This window comes from Pituophis catenifer, unplaced genomic scaffold, assembly GCF_029215685.1.
Source record: "Pituophis catenifer annectens isolate HBS135680 unplaced genomic scaffold, rPitCat1.0.hap2 SCAF_3, whole genome shotgun sequence".
Lineage (NCBI taxonomy): Eukaryota > Metazoa > Chordata > Lepidosauria > Squamata > Colubridae > Pituophis > Pituophis catenifer.
Window position 1 is genome coordinate 72,542,086 of NW_027256883.1, and position 18,416 is coordinate 72,560,501.

Consider the following 18,416-nt stretch of genomic DNA (forward strand, 5'->3'; position numbering starts at 1 on the left):
AATATTCTCTAAAGTGGATATATATGTGATAACAACTTACACTTTTGTTGATCTTCACATGCACATTGAACCAATATATCTCTCAGTGGATCAGGCAAATTGTTGTAAAGCATAGAGAGCTTTAGGAATACTTCATTTATCTCATCCATCTTATCACAGCGTTTCAGCTTCTGAGACTTGACCAGTGATGGTAAGTTCAGACTAGATTTTGTCACCGGCCTGATCCTTGAAAGCAAGCTTCCTTTCTTTACTGTTTGCTGATTTGTGGCTGGTCGTGGGAAGTGAAGACATGATCTTTTCCCAAAAAACATTCTGAAAAGTACTGATTTTTTTTTTTTAGTTTTTTAAGGAAAGGAGTTGTTATCAATACAGAACACAATGGCCTTGACTTTCTCTACCTATCGAACTCTGTATATTGGTGGTGAAAAGCCATTTTCTCTGCCCCTACCGCTATGTAATCCAAGTGTCATAACAGCAATGTGATGTCACAGGCAATAATGAGAGACAGAAACTATACGATCAAAATATATTTAATGGCACTGCTGACTTGGCATGATGAACTGGATTTCCAAGAATTAGCATGATGTTTCAATGAGTAAGTTAGATCAAATGAATAAGCCTATTAATTCAGAGAGGATAAGCTTTACTCCCAAACCTCCATCCTGTTTGAAGTTAAATTAACTTCCTCCAGTGAGTCATATCATCCAAATAAAAACCTTTCCTTTCCATGATCATAGAGAAATTCTACAATGTCTCCATAAAAATAGGGCCTCGTTTGGAATTCTGTCTGTGTAGCTACCTCAGTTTTCAGTTGACACATGCATACATACATAGCCACGCTGGAGATTAAATAAGGGCAATAGAAAAGTGGATATGATCCTTTGAACCTGTCCACAGTGATGCAAGCCCTGATCATATCACTGATTTTTTTCCCCTAAAGTAACAAAAATAAAAACATGGGGTAATAAGAAGGGAGGTGAAGTGAAAACCTAGAAACTAAGTCTTACAAAAGGCAGGTAAATCACAACATCCTTGGGAATGTGCTTGCCTATACCTTATTTTCTGCTTTTCCCCAAAGTCATGGCTCTGATTAAAAAAGGCTTTGTTAAGTAGATGAATAATTCTTGGAAGAAGCTTTTATGCAGTTTGACGACACTGAAATGTTTTTCTAGCTTGTTTTCCAGAAAATCAATTTATGCCAGTTCTTTTAAAATATTTTAGTACTCTTCCCCTTGCAAAAAGACTTCTAATTATGGGTTCAAGTGCGTAATTTCTCAACCACAGCAATAAGTACCAAGGGTTCTCACAAAAGATGCGAGCAGGGGTGAAATGCTCCCGGTTTGGACCGGATCGCCCAATCCAGTAGCGATGGAGGAGGGTGGTTCGGAGAACCGGTAGCAAAAATCCCTGCCCCCTCCCCCATGCCCAGCTGAGTCGCACAATCATCAGAGACTTTTTTTTTACTTTTAAAAGGATTTTTTCTACAACCTCTTCGGCCGAAAAAATGCTTTAAAAGTAAAAAAAAGGTTCTGATGATTGGGCGGCTCATCTGGGATCATCAAAGGCAAAAGAAAAAACCCTTCTTACTGCAGCAAGTTTCCAATTTTGTGTGCTAAGGTAGATTTGCATCTTGATCATGTGGTTAGGAGGAATGAAGGAGAGGGGGCCGATTCCTCACTCCAATTGCTAGCAAATGTCCCCCTCCCCGTTTCCATTTGGTGCTTATTTTGGCAAAATTGAAGAGCATGTAAAAGTTGTTGAAAGAAAAATAAATAAATACATCCAGGATCTGTAGAGTTCTTAGATGGGAGTCCATGCAGAAATTTTGTGTTCTTGTTGTTAGATGACATAATTCCCATGAGGGGATTTTATTTCTTTTTGACTGAAAGAAACTTACTGGCAGGCCTGAAGATATAATGCAAAAGATGGCTTCCAGACCTTTACTGCTGTGGGAAACTGGGAGGGGGGATTGTATGGACCAAGGACATCTTGCCCTGCACCTGGAGGGATGTGGCTGGGAGGCATCTCCAGTTGGGACGGTGCTTTGATTGGACCATGTAATGAATTTGTGGGTGATGGGCAGGGACTTGGACTTTCCTTTGGGTGGGGAAAACCTGGAAACTTTCGATTCAGGTTTTCCCAGATGTGCCAATATTTATTTATTTGTTTATGTAATTTATATGCCGCCCTTCTCCCGAAGGACTCAGGACGGCTTACAAAGAAAACATTCAACAATTCAAAAAATTACATAAAAAATTAAAATCAAATTAAAATTTATTAAAATTATTTCAATGTAAAAATCCCCCAATGGATAATTTGTTTAAAATGATTTGATAAAAAAGCCACGTCTTCAGTTCGCGGCGGAAGGAGAGGAGGTCGGGGGCTGCCTAAGCCCGGTGGGCAAACCGTTCCAGAGGGTCGGCGCTCCCACAGAGAACGCTCTCCCCTGGGGGCCGCCAGCCGACATTGTCTGGCTGACAGCATCCTGAGGAGGTCTGCTCTGTGGGAGCGCACGGGACGATAGGAGGATGGCAGGAGATGATCCTGCAAGTACCCCGGGCCTAAGCCATATAGGGCTTTATAGGTGAGCACCAGCACCTTGAAACGGACCCGAAGGACCACCGGCAGCCAGTGCAGCTCGTGCAGGAGAGGTGTCACACGGGAGTAATGAGAAGCCCCCATAACAACCCACGCGGCCGCATTCTGGACTAGCTGTAGCCTCCGGGTTCATCCCAAGGGCAGCCCCATGTAGAGGCGTTACAGTAGTCCAACCGAGAAGTAACAAGGGCGTGAGTGACTGTGGCGAGGGCATACCGGTCTAGGAAAGGGCGCAACTGGCGCACCAGGCGTACTTGTGCGAAGGCCCCCCTGGTCACGGCCGTCAGATGATCTTCTAAAGAAAGCCGTGAATCCAGGAGGACACCCAGATTGCGAGCCCTTTCTGAGGGAGTGAGTACCTCCCCTCCTATCACAAGTGACGGGACCACTAGTTCATGAGATGCCGGCATCCACAGCCACTCAGTCTTGGATGGGTTGAGTCTGAGTCTGTTTCTTCCCATCCAGGCCCACACCGCTTCCAGGCAACGGGACAACACGGAAAGGGCATCCCCAGGGTGGTCCAGGGTGGAGATATAAAGCTGAGTATCATCAGCATATTGATGGTACTTCACCCCAAAACCACGAATGATCTCACCCAGCGGCTTCATATAGATGTTAAAGAGCAGGGGGTAGAGAACCGACCCCTGAGGCACCCCACATGTGAGGGGCCTCGGGGAGGATCTCTGTCCCCCCGTCCATACAAACTGCGAGCGGTCCGAGAGGTAGGAGAACCACTGTAAAACAGTGCCTCCTACCCCCAACCCCCCGAGTCGCTGCAGTAGGATACCATGGTCGATGGTATCAAAAGCTGTTGAGAGGTCAAGAAGGACCAGAATGGAGGAGCAACCCCCATCCCGGGCCCGCCAGAGATCATTCACTAGGGCGACCAATGCCATTTCCGTGCTGTAACTGCGTCTGAAACCCGATTGGTATGGGTCCAGGTAGTCCGTTTCCTCCATGAACTGAGGGAGCTGCTGTGCCACCACGGACTCCACAACCTTCGACTGGATGATAGTTGTTCAGGGAGTCTGGATCCAGGGTGGGCTTCTTAAGGAGGGGTCGAACCACCGCCTCTTTAAGTGTGACGGGGAAGACCCCTTCCTTCAAAGAAGCATTGATAACCGCTTGGATCCAGCCTCCAGTCACCTCTCTGGCTGCAGAAACAAGCCAGGAGGGACATGGGTCCAATAAACACGTGGAGGCACCCAGCCGACCCACGATCCTGTCCATTTCATCCACTGAAACAGGCTCAAACTCAACCCAGGTGTCACCTTCAAGACAAACCCTTGTCTCCTCGATGGACTCTGCCCAGTCAGAGTCCAACCCAGTCCGGATCTGAGCGATTTTATCTTGCAGAAACTGTACAAAATCCTCAGCTCTGCCCGGCAAAGGGTCCTCCCTCGTTCCATGATTGAGAAGAGAGCGGGTCACTCTAAACAGGGCTGCTGAGCGGTTTTCTGCAGATGCAATGAGAGCGGCGAAATAATGACGTTTTGCCGCTTCCATCACAAGATAAGACCTAATATGGGTTCTTAATTGTGTTCGGTCAGATTCAGAGCGTGAGGCTCTCCAACCGCCCTCCAGGCGTCTTTTCCGACGCTTCATTTCCCTGAGCTCCGCGGTAAACCATGGGGATCTGTGTTGGGCCAGAGGCCGTAAAGGCGCGATTTGACCCAAGGCCCCCACCGCAGCCTGTTCCCAGGCCGCCACCAGGGCCTTGGACGAATCGTGGGTTAAGGTGGTGGGAAATGACCCAAGCTCCATCAGGAACCTTTCAGGGTCCATCAGATGCCTGGGGCGGAACCATCTCACTGGTTCCGCCTCCCAGCGGCGGGTTCTAGCGGAGGGAAAGTCCAGCCTAAGGAGGGAATGATCGGTCCATGACAGGGGGAAGATGGATAGATTCCCCCTACCCCGATCATTTATCCATTCTCCAGAGAGAAAAATCAGGTCGAGTGTGTGTCCTCCTTTGTGAGTTGGGCCCTGTACAACCTGAGTTAGGTCCATGGCCGTCATGGAGGTCATGAACTCCCGGACTAGCTCAGATGTCTCCCCGACCGATGGCAAGTTGAAGTCTCCTACAACCAAAAGGCTGGGGAGTTCAACCGCCAACTCGGCCAAACATCTAGTAGTGTGGGCAGGGCTGAGGCTACGCAGCTGGGAGATAGGTACGTAACCAACAGACCCGTCTGAACTCCAGAGTCCCACTTCAAAAGGAGTGATTCACATCCACCTATCTGAGGAACAGTGACCTCCTTAGGACTAAGACTTTCTCTAATGACTACCACCACACCCCCACCCCTACCCTGGAGTTGCGGCTGGTGCAGCACACGAAAGCCTGGGGGACATAAGTCGGATAGAGGGACACCTCCCTCCGGCCCTAACCAGGTCTCCGTGATGCAGGCCAGGTCCACGTCCTCCTTGTCAATTAAATCTTGCACGAGGAGGGCCTTGTTCATCACGGACCTGGCATTTAGGTACACCAGCCGGAGTCCAGGGCTCCGCACTCCTATACCCACAGGGGAGCAGGGGGAGACTGGGGGGGGAGGAGTGCACCACCGTTTGGACACAATGGCGGCGATCTCTATATGACATCTCTAATGAAATGGAACTTTGAGGAACTTCAAGCCTCGGAGTCTTATTTCATTGGGGTGTTACTTGGAACTCTGACATTTAAGGAGTTATTTGAGTTTCTTGTTAGTGAAATAGAGCCACAGCTTTCTCTCAAAATTAGCATGTATTATTTTCCCAATAATGCAACGATAGGTGTTTTACAGCACTAAATATTACTATCTAAATATTACCATGTAGTTAAAATTGAGTATAATCGATAAACATACAGTAATAACAGCATAGTTTTCAAGTCACAAAAACTTCTAATTTCACTTTATTTTGCTTTGCTCAGACTGCATCCACATTTTGTAGTTTGAGTCATAATATCCTGGTGATTGGTGACGTATTAATACTGTAAATTGGCATTGTTTCTCCAATGCAAGTTCCCCAGAGTTGCTCAACAGTGAGACGGATAGCATATAAATTTAATACATACATACATACATTCATACATAAGTAAGTAAATAAATAAGTAAATAAATAAGAACTCTGTTGAGTTTTCCCAGAGGAGCCTCTCCTTCTTCTGATTTTGGTTTTTGTCTTTAAGTTTGTTTTTAATTCCCCAGAGGCTGGTAGATGGACTAATTAGTTGTAATGATGACACCCAAGTGAAGGCATAATGACTCCCTTTAGTTTTTCCCTAACTCAGGGGTGTCAAACTCACGACGTCACAGTGGTGTCACATGACATATCGGGACTTTTTCCCCCTTCCCTAAACCGGGCATGGCCAACGTGTGACGCATCTGGCCCACGGGCCAGGAGTTTGACAGCCCTACCCTAACTGATAAATAAAAGTCTGAGAGCAGTTGTTTTTTCCAATTCTCTTTGAAGGCCTATTTCTAACACATCACATTTGTTTGAAATAAAAGGAACATTTATTTTACCTACAAATCCTTTTTGTGTAAAGTGTTCTTTTATCATTGGTTGTTTAAATGACTTTGGTAAAGGGAGAATGTCCAGGCTAGTGACATTTTTTTAAAAAAATTCCCATATTCAAGTCCGCAAAAAGTCCTTTCTTTATCTGTGTCTTTGCCTTTACATTTGTCTCATCCATAACAATATATGTTAAATTTAAGAGGAAAAAAAACCCATTAAAAATTGCTAAAAACTATACAATTAAATGGGCAGGAGTGACCAAGAAAATGTCGCTATATAGGAGAGGCAGGTGAAATAGCCACTGCAACCATCTTAAGTGTGAAGTGGTTGCCAAGCAGCAGAATTATGATCACATGACTGTGGGAGTGCTGCAACATTTGGAATTTTGAGGATCCGTCATAAATGTCACTCATTCAGCGCTACTCTAACTTTAAACAGTTACTACCTGTATGCAAGTTCTTGCATGAATTTGGCAGCACATCTACATTATTTTCACAGGAAGGCAATCAAAATAATTTCTACACCTGGAAAAAATGATTGAGCAGGGTTCCTTTTAGTTAATTTTAAGTAGACAGAAAAACAGGAAGTGATAGTAGATACGGCTTCCAATAGAAATTAGATTATCCCATTCCTCACTGATATCCCTGAGATAGAAAAATTAACATTATAAGCAAGCTACTGACATATCCTGTTACTGAACTACTTACCTATTAGAATATAGAATAAATACATAAACTGAAAAGTAAGCTTTATCAGAGACAATATTAAAAAATAAAAAATTAAACTATTAAAGAAAATTTCTCTTTCACAACAGATTCACAGCTCTGTGTTTCAGCTTATCAGTTGCAGTGACAAAGACATCATTTTGGCTTTTCATTGTCTGGTTCAGCCTTCACATCAAGTCTTATACATTTCTGTCCAAAATTTTCCACTTGCCCTATATAAGAAGGGAAAGATATTATTAACAGTATTTGATATCACTGAGCAAATTGTTCCTAAACATCTTTTTGTATTATCACAAATTATTTTGCATTACAACAATCTATGCAGTAGCACAAAACATCTAGGAACAGAATCAAGCATACAATACTTACAACGTGTTTCCAATTCTGACCTACTATAACAAAAGTTAGAATTTCAAAAAAGTCACCTATGCTAAATCGCAGATTCATAAAATATTCCGCATACTCTTCATTTTGGTTTAAAAAAACAAGGGGTTGGGAGGAGAGGAGGGGAAAAAAAGTCGCATGGCTTCAGGAAGAATAGCATGAGCTAATCTGTTCAAGCAAGGGAACGTTGTCCTCTCTCCCCACCAAAGATTATGGCACAGATTTTAACTAGAGTACAGTCTTCCCCGCCAAATGCAAACAGGCTCCCCCGAGCTGAAGGCGCCTATAAAGACCTCGCAATGGATTATATCTCTCCACCGCACAATCCCCACACCGCGTCAGGGACCACCACTCCACTTGCCTTCATTATGACCCAGCTAACCAGGCGAAGGGAGCATTTCACATCACCAGGGCAGAGCTGCCTGGGCCCGAGAGTCTACCTTTTCCCGTTGCTCTTTCCTCCCGAGAGGCCAACTGGATGCGCCCCATCAGGATTAGGAAGGGAGCGGGCGGCCAGAAAGGACCCGAGTGGGCGCGGGGAAAAGCGACGCCAGGGGAAAGAAAAGAGACCGACGCCTCGCCCTTGACAAACCCCGAGGGTCCTGGCAAGGCTGCGACGGGGACTGGGTTATTCCCATGGCGAGTAGCGGCCCGCCACGCACCCTGAAGGCCGAGGCGGAGGCGCAAGGCGCTAAACCCAAATTCCGCTCCGCCGCGTCCTGCCCCAGCATGTACCCAGCGAGTGGACGCTCTGCTTCTCCTCCTAAGAAAGAAACGCAGCGAAGTTTCACAAACTTCCCAGGGTAGGGAACGCAGGCGGAAGGCAGGGTGGGAATCCCCGACACCCCCCACCCCAAAAAAATCGCCCTTCGAGCGATCCGCACTCCCCAAAGAGAGGTGCTCCTGCCTGCCTCATGGCCAAGTCGGGCCGCCCTTGGCTTGGCGCTCGCCTCTCCCTAGGTCTCTAGATTTATTTATTTTTTACATTTTCAAATTTAATGTTTTTCTATACATCACATGATATTATTAGGTAGTATTATATTAGTGATATAGTAGTATGATATTTAAACCTGAGTTATTGTGTTTTTATTATTTAGGGAGGTTTTTTTCCTGTCGAATCTGGGTTTGTTTGAGTGTCAAAGCTGATTAAATAGGTAAAAATTTAATAAAAACCCAGGTAACAAAAAAAAATGTGGGTTTTTTTTTGTTATCTTGAGTTTTTTTGTTCCGTGTCTGGGTTTATTTGAGCATGATTAAATAGGTAAAAATAAGTTAGTTTAAACTGTATGGTGATTTTTTAATTATCTTTTGTGTGTATGGGTGTAGAATCCAGGTTTATCTGAGCATGAAATCTTGGGGTTTTTTTAGGAAACCCTGCTAGCAACTCTGGCTTGGAAGAGGGCAACCTGTGGGAATTGACAATGCTCTGGCTTGAAAGGAGAGTTCAGCTACTGCTTTGACACAACTGACATTTCATTGTCATTGTGGGTCTAAGGACCACTTGCTTCAAACATTGCACAGTCAACCACAGGTGTAAGGAGGAACAGGTTTAATCTCAGCTCCTCACGCTATACTGCCCACTTTCAGGTTTTTACATGTGGCATGCATGTAAAATATTTAAAAATGCAGGTATACAGTCAAACATAAATGAGAATGTAAAAAGTATTTTGGTGAGAAAGTATATTTAATCCTAATCTACTGCTATTTCATAATTTGTGTTTTAAAAATAGTCACAGAAATATTATAAAATTAAAGGTTTACCTTTCCACCTGATAGGTAACCTAATGCTTTCTGCATACTTAGAAGTATAGCTAGTCTCATTTCCAACAAGCATACAAATATTAAAGGATTATAATCCCAAACATCTGGGGCTGCTGGTTTATTATCCTGGTATTTATCATGCCATATTGTCCTTTCTTTTCTAGCTCTGCCTCTTCCGGTCAGTATGACCACTGCAGTCTAATTTTCTGAATTAATTCATTCCTAAATTCAGTAATCTTTTTCTCACCCTTTCAGGCAGCCAAGAAAATCAAGTAGGGTTTGTACTTTTATCACATCTAATTTACTGTCTACCATACATACAATATCTTGTCCTTTATTCCCAATTCATTCCTAAGAAAATATACTATCTATTTTCAGTAGTTTCGGGAGGAGGCCTATCTTTGCAGAAGTCATTTTGTTGCAGGGTTACAATTTTCCCGATCCTTTAATACACTTTCAATCAAGTGTTCATTGATTTCTTACTATAATGTCCAAGGTGACTATTTGTATTATATGGAAAACAGTTATCAAATGTTCTATTTTGGACAGCATGTATCCTCCCATTATTTTGGAATCATTTTTAAGATTATGATTTGTTTGCTTCATTTAAGTTTCTTACAGCGTCACACCGCCTAAATACACTATTGCCTTTAAGAACAAACACTTAGAGTTATGCTTCTTTTTCTTTCCAAAATAACTTCCAGACTGATAATCCTTTAGAAATGCCCTTTTACTTCTTGAAACCTGACTTTCTCCTATGCCGTGCTGAAACCCAGTTTTGTGTGGTTCCTGAATAAATGCGATTTATGTTTCAGAGGGCTAAAGTAAGGAATATTTTGTTTTAGGGGGAAAAACCCAAAACCTTCAATTTTACCTTTTCTGTCCTCTGATCTTACTTTAACAACTGCTCTTACTGTTGCTTTGCAACCTGTCATTCCTGACCATAATTTCTCTACATCCTCTCACTACTCCGGAGGGCTTTTTAAATTTAACTTTGCATGCAAAACCTGGTAAAATATAATTTGGCACTGTCCTATATTAACAAATCTATTATTATTTTCATTACTTGTTCATCCTGATGTGCATATTTTTGTGTCTCTCATAATTCTCATATACATACAGGCTGGGTGAAAAAAGCCAGGTTGACAAATTTGCCAATTTGAAGGAAAAAAAAGAAGCCATTCCTGGTATTTATGGGACAACTCTGCCAATCAGCAACTTCTCTCATCAGGTACATCAATCTCTTATTAAATGAATCTATTCTTGTATGCCGAACTCATTCTATACCATATCTGCTGTTTAATAATAAATGGATGGTTTGTCATATTGTTAGGAAATGGTTATTTGTCTAACTAGTTGGTCAGGTAATATATAAACCAACAATGTATGTTTGCAGTCAGAAAGGTATATTGTTTTAAGACGGTATTGCATCATCCTGTATCCTGATTGGCTAAACTCTGTAGCCAATGTACTTAAGGGAAGTCAGGATCATGGCTTGTGTGGATACTACACCATTTTACTTGCTTATTTGCTGTAACTCTCTACCTGATCTCTGCATGATCACTGTTTGATCATAGCTTCATGTTGTTTTCTACTATTTATTGAATGTTTTGATATTGAACTTGTTCCTGTTTTGAAACTCAAGAAGAACTGTTTTATTGTGTATGACTACAACTGGTAAGAAGACTTTGTACTTGAAATATCCCTGGATTGATCTTTTAACTCTCGTCTTATCTGTGTATGACTTGGATTATTTTTGGACTTTGCTTTACTTTTTTCTAAAAGTAAAAGACTACAACAACTCAGTGTGTTTGTATGTTAACTGTGATTGTTCACAACCACTCCCAGTTGCTTTTCAGGCGTTTACTCAAAGGGTACTTTGCTCAATAACCCACAACATCGGTTATGAGCCAAGAATATCCTTAACACATATAATTATAGCTATAGAAAGATATTTCAGAGCACATGGGAGCAGGAACATATCACCTGCTATCTGCAAGCCCTCAAAGCGATTGTACCTTTTCTTTGGACCATGCATCTACCCACCAGAACTGCCATATGATTCCCAGGAAAAGATGTGGCTGCTTTAAATACTTGCAGGCAAATGCTACACCTGTACTGCTAAATCTGCTGGAGCATCTTTCCTAAAGCTGTATTCAAAGTGCTGTATGGCCTTATAAATGTACTTCATTATCATTTTTGAAGAAGCAAAATATACTCACATCTCAAGTCAGAACATTAGGCAAAGAAAGACCAGTCAAATATTGAATAAACAATGAAGCCTGCTATTTTGATACATACTAATACAGGGGTCCCCAACCCCTGGGCAGCGGCCCACTACTGGGCCGTGGCTTATTCACAACCAGACCGCACAAGGGGTGAGCACAAGTTGAACTAACTTGTGTAAGTCGAACTATGCACTACCACTCACCCAGGCCAGTTCCCCTCTCACCCTCTCTGGCAGGCCATCAAGCTGCAAAAGGTGGGGACCACTGTATTAATATCAATCACAATTGAACAAAAGTAGTCACAACTGTAGTGCAGTCACTGTAATACTATGCTGAATACAACCAAGTACATTGGTTAAATTTTGAAGGTTTGGGCATTGTTTTTAAAGAAAACTTTTTTTTTCAGAGGTACATGTGTCATATGTTGATTATTTTGTAGCAAAAGAAGTTATAAATAAGAAAAATAAATGAAGATTAAAAAAGTATTTTGTAAGAGTAAATCAAATTCCTAAGAATAAGTCAAATTCATTTATATGCTGTATTTCATGTGACTTTTGATTATTTGCACCTGTATTATCACATACTTGATCTCTCCCATTTAGAGAATCACCTATATATAATTAGACTGGGAAATCAAAAAATAAAGAAAATCCAGAATAAGGCCATAGTGAACCATTTCCATATTCTTGCCCCACCCAAAGGACTTGTCTGCATAGTGAGTCAAACTCAATTTGAGGGAAACTTAAGATGATATAATTAGGAAGGGTTAGCTTCACGTTCTAAAATAATGTAGTTATTTTACTTTCCTAAAATGCGGCCTCAAATTGATTGTTTAATGCTTTTCAGACTGCATCATAGCTAGTGTAGCAATGTTTAATTTATAAGAATAATAAACTCAAGGATAACTCTGGATGGCATACGGTAATAAAATTATTACCAAAATAATACAAGTAAAAATGTATGGTTCATTTATATGCAGTTAAGAAAACTAAACTTGAGTTTAATTACAGGAATCGTATGTCTATAGTCTGGAAACTGACTGTTCTGCTGAAAAGAAATTTCATTCACCAGAAGGTAAGCTTGCCACAGGAAGCACAGATATTCTTTATGTTAAGAAATTAAAAAACAATTTATATAAATAAAGGTAACTTTTGCTCTTTTGCAGGTACTCCTACAAGCACATTTTACAAGGTAAGGGCAAAAATTATTAAACTCCATTAATAATGTTATAGCAACCTATGCTAAACTGACATCATTTTTATTTCAAAGGAAGTATTGCATATATTATTCTGGTATGAGTTGACTTCCGTATTCTCTAAACCATTTAAATCTTGATTTTCCAATCCATCCACAAAATGCATTAGACTTTTAGTTATCCACAATATTGTAGTCCCATGCATGTTTGTTCTGAGGCCTGCTTCCTCTTATTGGATCCCAAGAGCCATATGTTAATTCTCCCTTTCAGTGAATCTCATATTTTATTGCCCCTTTTGTCTTTTTGAGCCCAACTGTTTTAACGTCTGGAAAATGCATTGTAAGCCGCCCTGAGTCTCCGGAGAAGGGCGGCATATAAATCAAAATTAAAAAAATAAATATTTTTTTTTTTAAATTCCATATATATATAAAGTTTATTGTCATTGTACGTATATACTCAGTATACCCATACAACGAAATTCACATAATACCCAGAGACGAAGCCCAACACACATGACAATCCCCAGATAAACCTCCACCCACCAAAATTCCCCCCCCCAACCCCCCCCCCCCTTAACATCTACACAACAGACCAAGTAATGCTGTCCATCAGCTCACTGATGGTGGCCCTTTAGTTCATTGTTGAGTGCAATTATAGCTCTGGGATAAAAACTATTCAGAAGATGTGTGATCCGAGTTTTAATTGTTCTGTATCTTCTGCCAGAAGGCAAATGTCCAAAAAGATTGTAAGGAGGATATTTTAAAGTCTTTTTAAAACTGTTTTAAAGTCTGGAAAATTCCAAAGAGATAGGGTGAGGATGGAGACAGACAGTAGACACTTAAGAGTTTAATATATTTTAAGCCTTTGTGTGCCCCTCCTCCCAATCCTGTTTGGAAATTAAAGCAAAGGGAAGATTAAAGACTCAAGCTTATTTTCATCATAATTTCTAGCCAGCTGGCAAGGAATCATATAAATCAAAACATTCTGTGGTTGGAACCTTCTGTTTTAGAGATAGAATTACTTTAGTATTGGTAGTAAGATTATGTTAAACTGTTTCAACAGTAAATAGGCATTCATTGTAGTTTGCATGTAAGTCCAACAATTTCAGCAACAATTGTTATGCTGAACCCACACAAATCTTTTCTTGTTTCTTCATTTATACTTTCTTTTATTGAAATATAGCACAGCTTTAACCATCATTAAACTTGTCTCTGAATTCCACCCAATGAATACTTAGGACTTTTCACTGAGTATTTTTCTTAGACCTAATTTTTGGAGGGCCCTGACCCTGCTGGCCTTTCATAAGGCTGAAAAGATCTGGTTCTGGGCCTAGGCTTGGAGTCCTGAGTGTTTGAAGGGACCTGTCTCCTGTTGATTGTGATACCTTCCTTGGCTTCTGTATATTTTAGTTCTTGTATTCGTAGTTGGAATTGTTTTTAACCTATTGTAATATTGTTCATCTCCTGGGTCACTTGTTGAGATGGGCAGCTGTGCAGATTGATCAAACAAACAAACAAAGGAATATTTTATTTATTCATCTTTACCTTAAATATAGGAGACGTGGGGAACTTGAAACCTTAATACTAGGCCGAAGCCCATTTTGTAGCCATCGGAGCTTTCGCTTACTACCAGTGTTGAAAATTGATGGTAATTTCATGCTATTCTGATTCAAGACAGAATACAACTAGTATAAGCCTTAAAAATAGGTTTAATATGGCTTTTTTTTTTAAAGGAATGTTTGAAAATCTTTCACCCAAAACTGGGAGAACAAATGGAATATCCTTGTCCCACCTCTATTTATATCATGTCTCCCGCCCATAAACATTGCTGTGTTGTCAACTGTGATCCATATCCATTCAGCCCGTATAACCCAGGCTCTGTCAAAGTTGACCCCCTTCTTTAGAGATTTCCAGAAACCCACAACATAAATGAAATCAATTAAAATTAAAATAATTATAAAATAAAACAGCAGAGAAAAAGCAATTGAATAACTAAAATCTTAAAATAATGATTTAAAAAAATAGGATTAATTGCCAAAAGTCCTCTTAAACAGAAGGTCTTTATCCCCTTCTGAAAAACTGTTAGAGAGGAAGTGGGATGAGATCTCTAGACATTCATACTTCCTCTTTAATTCTTATGTGTGTCTCCATTTGTCTATCATTTGCCTTAAGTCTTTCCAGACAGATTATTTTATTGAATTCTGGAATCACAAAAAATCATTTGAAAAAAGATATACTGTATTTTCTTAAAAGGAAAACTATCTTGGATTATCTCAAATTACCCTAAGGGAAAATGAGACAGAAAAACATCGTTAGTTTCTTCTCACTGGACTTTAAAGGTAAATAATGTTGGGAAGCCTTGATTTTTCTTTCAAGTAATTGTACAATATTTAAATATGAGTTGCACATCTGTGGAATTTCTCAGCCCAACATGTGGAATTGGGTATAGGCTTGAAATAAAACACATAGCTCAAAATAGTCACTGAATTTTATAATGCATGTTTTGTTTAATAAATATTACAGTGACTCTGTTCTTTTATAGGACCACTATAAAGCTGCAATTGAACAGTTGACAACTCTTAACACGTCAAAAAATTCTAGGACAACACAGGTAGTATACGTTTGCAAAACACTTTCCATAATACAAATTACTTATGCTTAAATTTCAACAATTTTTCCAAGTTGCATACCAATTGTACTTTTGTTTAAACCATTTTACATTTTTCAGCTGAATTCCAATAGCAACAAACAAGGGCAATTCCATTCCTGGAGCCATCTACCTAATCAAGGCAATACTTCTGTCAGCAGGTAAAAAAAAATATTGTCCGGGTGACTGGGCTTTGTAAAGGCCTCTGATGGTGAAACACAGGCAGGGGGCGCCACATGCGTCAATCTGGAGCTCATTTCTTGGCTGCAGAGACCTTTCCTGAGGCCCTCTGATTGCAAAATGAAGGCTGGGGGCGATCTGTGCAAGCGGCCCAAGTTGGCCAGCGAGGCGGGGCGTGGGAGGCCTGACTGCAACTGTCCTAAGGTAAGCGGGTGCGGGGCATATAGGGCAGCTCCACCTCTCCACCCCATCCCCGCACTAGCTTGATTTTTATCTATGCACCTCGCCCCACCTCATGCAACCAGGTGCAAAGGCCCTTCCAAAGGCCTCTGACAGTGAAATAGGCCGGGGGTGTGGTGCCACACACATCATTCTGGAGCTCGTTTCTTGGCTGCTGAGGCCTTTCCAAAGGCCTCTGATGGCAAAACGGAGGCCGGGGGGCACCACGTGCAAGTGGCAAGTGCCTGCAGAAGTGGGCCAGCAGCAGTCACACCAGCTCATGCTGGACGGGGCTGTCGGTGCTGCTGCCATGGGGTCACTCAGTGGAAAAGACATCCCCCCAAAATAAAACCTAATGCCTCATTTGGAAGCAAAAAAAAAGACCAGGTTTTATTTTCTGAGAAACACGTTATTAATAGCAATTGTTAATAATTAATAGCAATCTTAAAAGTCCGTATGTTGAGCAATTTAAATTACCATGCTCTTGGGGTGTTTAAGCAGAATTTGGGAGTTCAGGGTCTCCATTGGTGACTATTCACATAATCACTTTTGCTTTGGAGCAGGTGTGTAGTAAGTCGAATATGAGGAACATTTATATATATCTTTCGTGGAGGGCAGATCACTTTCTAATCCAGATGAAACTAGCTACCCAAGTTCTCCACAGTACATATAGCCTAATTAAGATGATGCAGCCCAGGTGCTTTCTGTACCTAGCTGGTTTCTTGTGGGCCCTTAAGAAATTTCTAGGCAAGCTTGCAGCAATTCCCTTTATCCTGGTGACATGCGAGAGTTGAAGCAGTAGAAAAGATGTTAGGTTGTCATCCTGCAATGCTCTTTAGAGGCCAATGACCTTATTTTTTAAAAAATGAAAAACCAGTTGCTGTCCGACCTGGATGTTCTTACAGGTGAGCATAACATTTTGCTGATAAGAGTCATTCAGATTTGTCAAGTCATGATGGTGTCTGTTGTCTGTTGTGTTGACTGGGAGCAACATCCTGCCCTATCATCTGAGAATTCTTCTGATTTGTGAGCTGTGATAAAGTAGATGAGGTGCCATATATTTTCAGTCACTTGTGTGCTTGATTCTTGCCCCTTCTGGGAAAAAAATAATAAATAAGTGTAAACTCTTATTTCAGAGTATTCTATGTGGCACTTCAGGGGCAACTAGTTTTTCATACAGATTTTGTGATGCCTTTTCATAAAGAGGACAGCGTGCAAGCACAATTTCAGCTTCTTTTCATTTTCTCTTCAGAGACTTCAATAAACCTGATGCAGAATTGGGATCTGGCTCCAGTGACGGTCTTATAAATTTAGCCACTACTAATCCGCCAGTACATTTTTTTACGAAGAGATATCACCCTGTTTCTTATCCAGAAACTAAGAAGACTGCATTAGAAAAAAACTGCAGAAAAGATGACGGAGACTCTCTCAAAAAGACCAATGAAGTTACCACTTCAGATTCTTACCTTGCTACGGATAGTAGCAGTGATGACATACATTCAGCAAGTAAATGGAAATGGAAAAAAAGAAATGTTAACGCAGAAAACAAGCATTTAGTAGAAGAAAAGGAAGTGACTGAGAGTGAGAAAAGAAATATAGCTTTGCTGAAATATTTCAAAAATCTAAATGTTAACATAAAGACAGACCCTTTCTTGGACCAGGAAGATGCTCTCTCTTTGCTTGAAAATGACAAGTTTCCATACCCTGATTTTCTTCCTTCACCCTATAATAATTTAGATTTAAAAAAATTGTCCTTATCCAAGTCCGACAGTTGGAAATCATCTATAAATCCACCACTTAATGACTCACTTGATAAAATTGTCTCGCGTCTTGTAGAAATGGAAAGGTTACAGCACTTAACTATCTTAAGAGAAAAGAGAAGAGAGGCTGTTTCTGCAGTTTCGGCTGCTAGCAATCGTTCGATTTCTACAAAAGAGTTACACCAATCGAAACAGCCAAGGCCACTTGATTGCTTGTGTTGCCTGTTTAGGCCAGAAAGAGACGTTATAAAATGCACTTGTCAACAGTGTCACGGTCACAAAAATTCTGCAACCTCTATACGTTCATCTTCAAAGTCCTCATAAGCATCATGCCATAATTTAAGTGCATCAGGATTCTAAGGGGGGAAAAAAATCTTTTTGAGGGAACTTGCGGCAAATGCAGGATGATGATAGATGAGTAGGAATGAGGATATGGAACAGAAACATTTTTGTAGCAATAAGATTTAGTTGCTTGTTTCTTCCATAAGATTATGTTCTTTGATGAGCTTAAATTGGCATGAAATTGTTTGCACGGATAAAATGATAGACATTGTTAGAGGCAAAGCTTTCATGGATATTACTGTGTTGGACTACTCTATGAATCTAGAATCACAGCCCATCTGAAAGGTGTATATTGCAGCTTAGTGATCGCCTCATTCTGTTTCAGAGAATAAACATTAAGTTGAAGAGTAGAAAATTGCTATATTTGAGGAAAAGTATTTTACAACCAGTATATTAACTCTTAAAATTATTCAGTCTCAGTAGTGCTTATATCTGTATGACTCTTAAATGACCCTGAATCTGCCTTTGAGTGCAGAGAGAACCCAGGAATGCTTAAAAAGCACCTGCAAATGCTCAACAAGAGTTTGTTTAGTGAAGTTACAACGGCACTGAAAGAAGTGACTTACGACCATTTTTCAGTTAAAACTTTGCAGCATCCCAATGATCTCATGATCAAAATTCAGATGCTTAGCAACTGGTTCATATTTATGACCGTTGCTGTGTCCCAAGGTCATGTGATCCCCCTTTTGTGACCTTCTAACAAGCAAAGTCAGTGGGGAAGCCAGATTCACTTAATGATCAGGTTACTAACTAATCAACTGCAATGATTCTCTTACCAACATGGTAAGAAAGGTCAAAATAGGGGCAAAACTCACTTAACAAATGTCTCACTTAGCAACAGAAATTTTGGGCTCAATTGTGATCCTAAGTCGAGCACTCCATGCAGCCA

At 40.9% G+C, this 18,416-nt stretch overlaps 1 protein-coding gene across 1 annotated transcript; it reads left to right on the forward strand.

Moving 5' to 3' along the window:
• The first annotated feature begins 7,832 nt into the window (after nucleotides 1-7,832).
• Nucleotides 7,833-17,509, forward strand: FAM217A (family with sequence similarity 217 member A). The gene is made up of 7 exons (XM_070942535.1): nucleotides 7,833-7,999; nucleotides 10,080-10,188; nucleotides 12,196-12,259; nucleotides 12,351-12,376; nucleotides 14,922-14,990; nucleotides 15,108-15,187; nucleotides 16,678-17,509. Exons 1-7 carry the CDS (start codon nucleotides 7,833-7,835, stop codon nucleotides 17,507-17,509), a joined length of 1,347 nt encoding a protein of 448 aa, XP_070798636.1.
• The last annotated feature ends 907 nt before the right edge of the window (nucleotides 17,510-18,416 follow it).

Bases quoted from the DNA above. Each gene is read 5' to 3' on its own strand.
- FAM217A (XM_070942535.1), top strand. From the start codon at position 7,833: ATGGCGAGTAGCGGCCCGCCACGCACCCTGAAGGCCGAGGCGGAGGCG. The intron at 10,189-12,195 runs GTACATCAATCT...GTTTAATTACAG, and splicing joins TCAGCAACTTCTCTCATCAG to GAATCGTATGTCTATAGTCT. The intron at 15,188-16,677 runs GTAAAAAAAAAT...TTTTCTCTTCAG, and splicing joins GGCAATACTTCTGTCAGCAG to AGACTTCAATAAACCTGATG.